Source organism: Austrofundulus limnaeus, unplaced genomic scaffold (assembly GCF_001266775.1).
Source record: "Austrofundulus limnaeus strain Quisiro unplaced genomic scaffold, Austrofundulus_limnaeus-1.0 Scaffold374, whole genome shotgun sequence".
NCBI lineage: Eukaryota > Metazoa > Chordata > Actinopteri > Cyprinodontiformes > Rivulidae > Austrofundulus > Austrofundulus limnaeus.
This window is the reverse complement of record NW_013952776.1, coordinates 549,186-550,594: the sequence shown is the minus strand read 5'-3', so window position 1 is coordinate 550,594 and position 1,409 is coordinate 549,186. Positions and strand designations below refer to the sequence as shown.

General features: G+C 42.8%; 1 protein-coding gene across 1 annotated transcript in view; it reads right to left on the bottom strand.

The window, feature by feature from the left end:
• Positions 1 to 1,409, bottom strand: part of LOC106528375 (V-type proton ATPase subunit C 1-A) — a gene marked incomplete in the record, with an annotated part of 12,333 nt that overhangs the window by 2,455 nt on the left and 8,469 nt on the right. Inside the window, 3 exon segments of the mRNA XM_014023526.1 lie at positions 263 to 356; positions 642 to 734; positions 824 to 892. Coding sequence (XP_013878980.1) covers positions 263 to 356; positions 642 to 734; positions 824 to 892 — 256 coding nt within the window.

The window sequence follows — 1,409 nt, the reverse complement described above, 5'->3', positions numbered from 1 at the left end:
CAGTTTTCAGAAAATTCCCTGCTCAAAAGTTCTTGTCTCTTGCACTGATTTCTTCTTTTAACATTGTGAAKCTCTACTTAGAACCTTCTTAAGATCCAATAGTGCAAAATGCAAATTCTGGCACTTTTTTGACTGGTCTTAAGATTTTGATCAGGAGTGTACAGTATATGATCAATGTCAAACCAAAGAGAGTAAATAAATTGAAGCATTAGTAAAACAAACATTTTAAAGAAATAAAGAGTCAGTTTTGGGAAAAACTTACAAATTGCTTCTTCTTGTCTGTGGAGAGCCGGGTCATCTCCTCTTTGTCGGCCTTCAGCTCCTCTTCATTGTACTGAAAGTCTCTCACTGTGAACCTACGGGAACAGAAACAGTGATAAYGTTTTTCACTGATGTCTTCTGTTTGTGCTTCTTCATCACATAGAAACAAACTGAAGAAATATTGTTCATACAGCACTGGAGAAGCTCAGATCCATAACACCTCAGAAACAGAAACACGACGGTCCAACACCCTGCAGCTCTTTCTGATAAAGTTGAGCTATTTACTGCAGTGGCTTCTGAAAACATTTTTYCCCCATGCAGATACTTCTCACACCTTTCTTTGTGTAATTTCTAAAACGTTTTGTGACAACAGAACCTACTTGCTCTCTCTGGCTTTGTGTTTGAAGTCATCGATGGCTTTTCTGAACAGAGTGACGCTGAACAGCCCGCTGTCGTAGTCCTCAAACAGCAGACTGAAGGAACAAACACCCGCGTGGTTGAGAGCAGTAACACATCAGAGAGAKAAGTGTAAACTTCTGGATGCTGGCTTTAGGTGTCTTACTTTGAAGATCGAGGCACCACCATCTCRGCGAGGGTTTCATAAGTTTTCTGCCAGTCGGGATACGACGTCCTGAAAGAACAAAAACATTCTGCAATCAAACACCTACAGTCCAGTAGACTCGGTTTGATAGGAACCAAAGTGGCAACGTCGATTACATTTTTAGCTGATGTATTTCWCTTTCACTGCACTTTGTCAAACGAACCAAACCCTGTGAACAAACTGTTCCCTCCCTCGCCTGTGGAGGCGCTGCACCAAGAACCACCGAAGGGATCGACATGAAAACCTCTGAACAAGACATGGAGCACAACTTCCTTCTTCACAAAATGTAAACAAAGGCCTTGTCCCAAGACACACACTCCCACCCTCGTTCTGCCCTTGTGCACTTCAAATGTGCGTTCATGTTGAAGGGTTTGAGTGCGTAGTGTGTCCCACATTCTCCACATCCGCCCTTCGCCCCGCCCATTTTGGGTACTATTTCTGCCCTTCTGCGAAGTCTGCATTTTTATGGATTTCAGCGAAGTGTATTACCCACAATTCATTGCTGCATGTGATGTCTAGAATTAAAATGCAGACCGCAGAAGAAGAA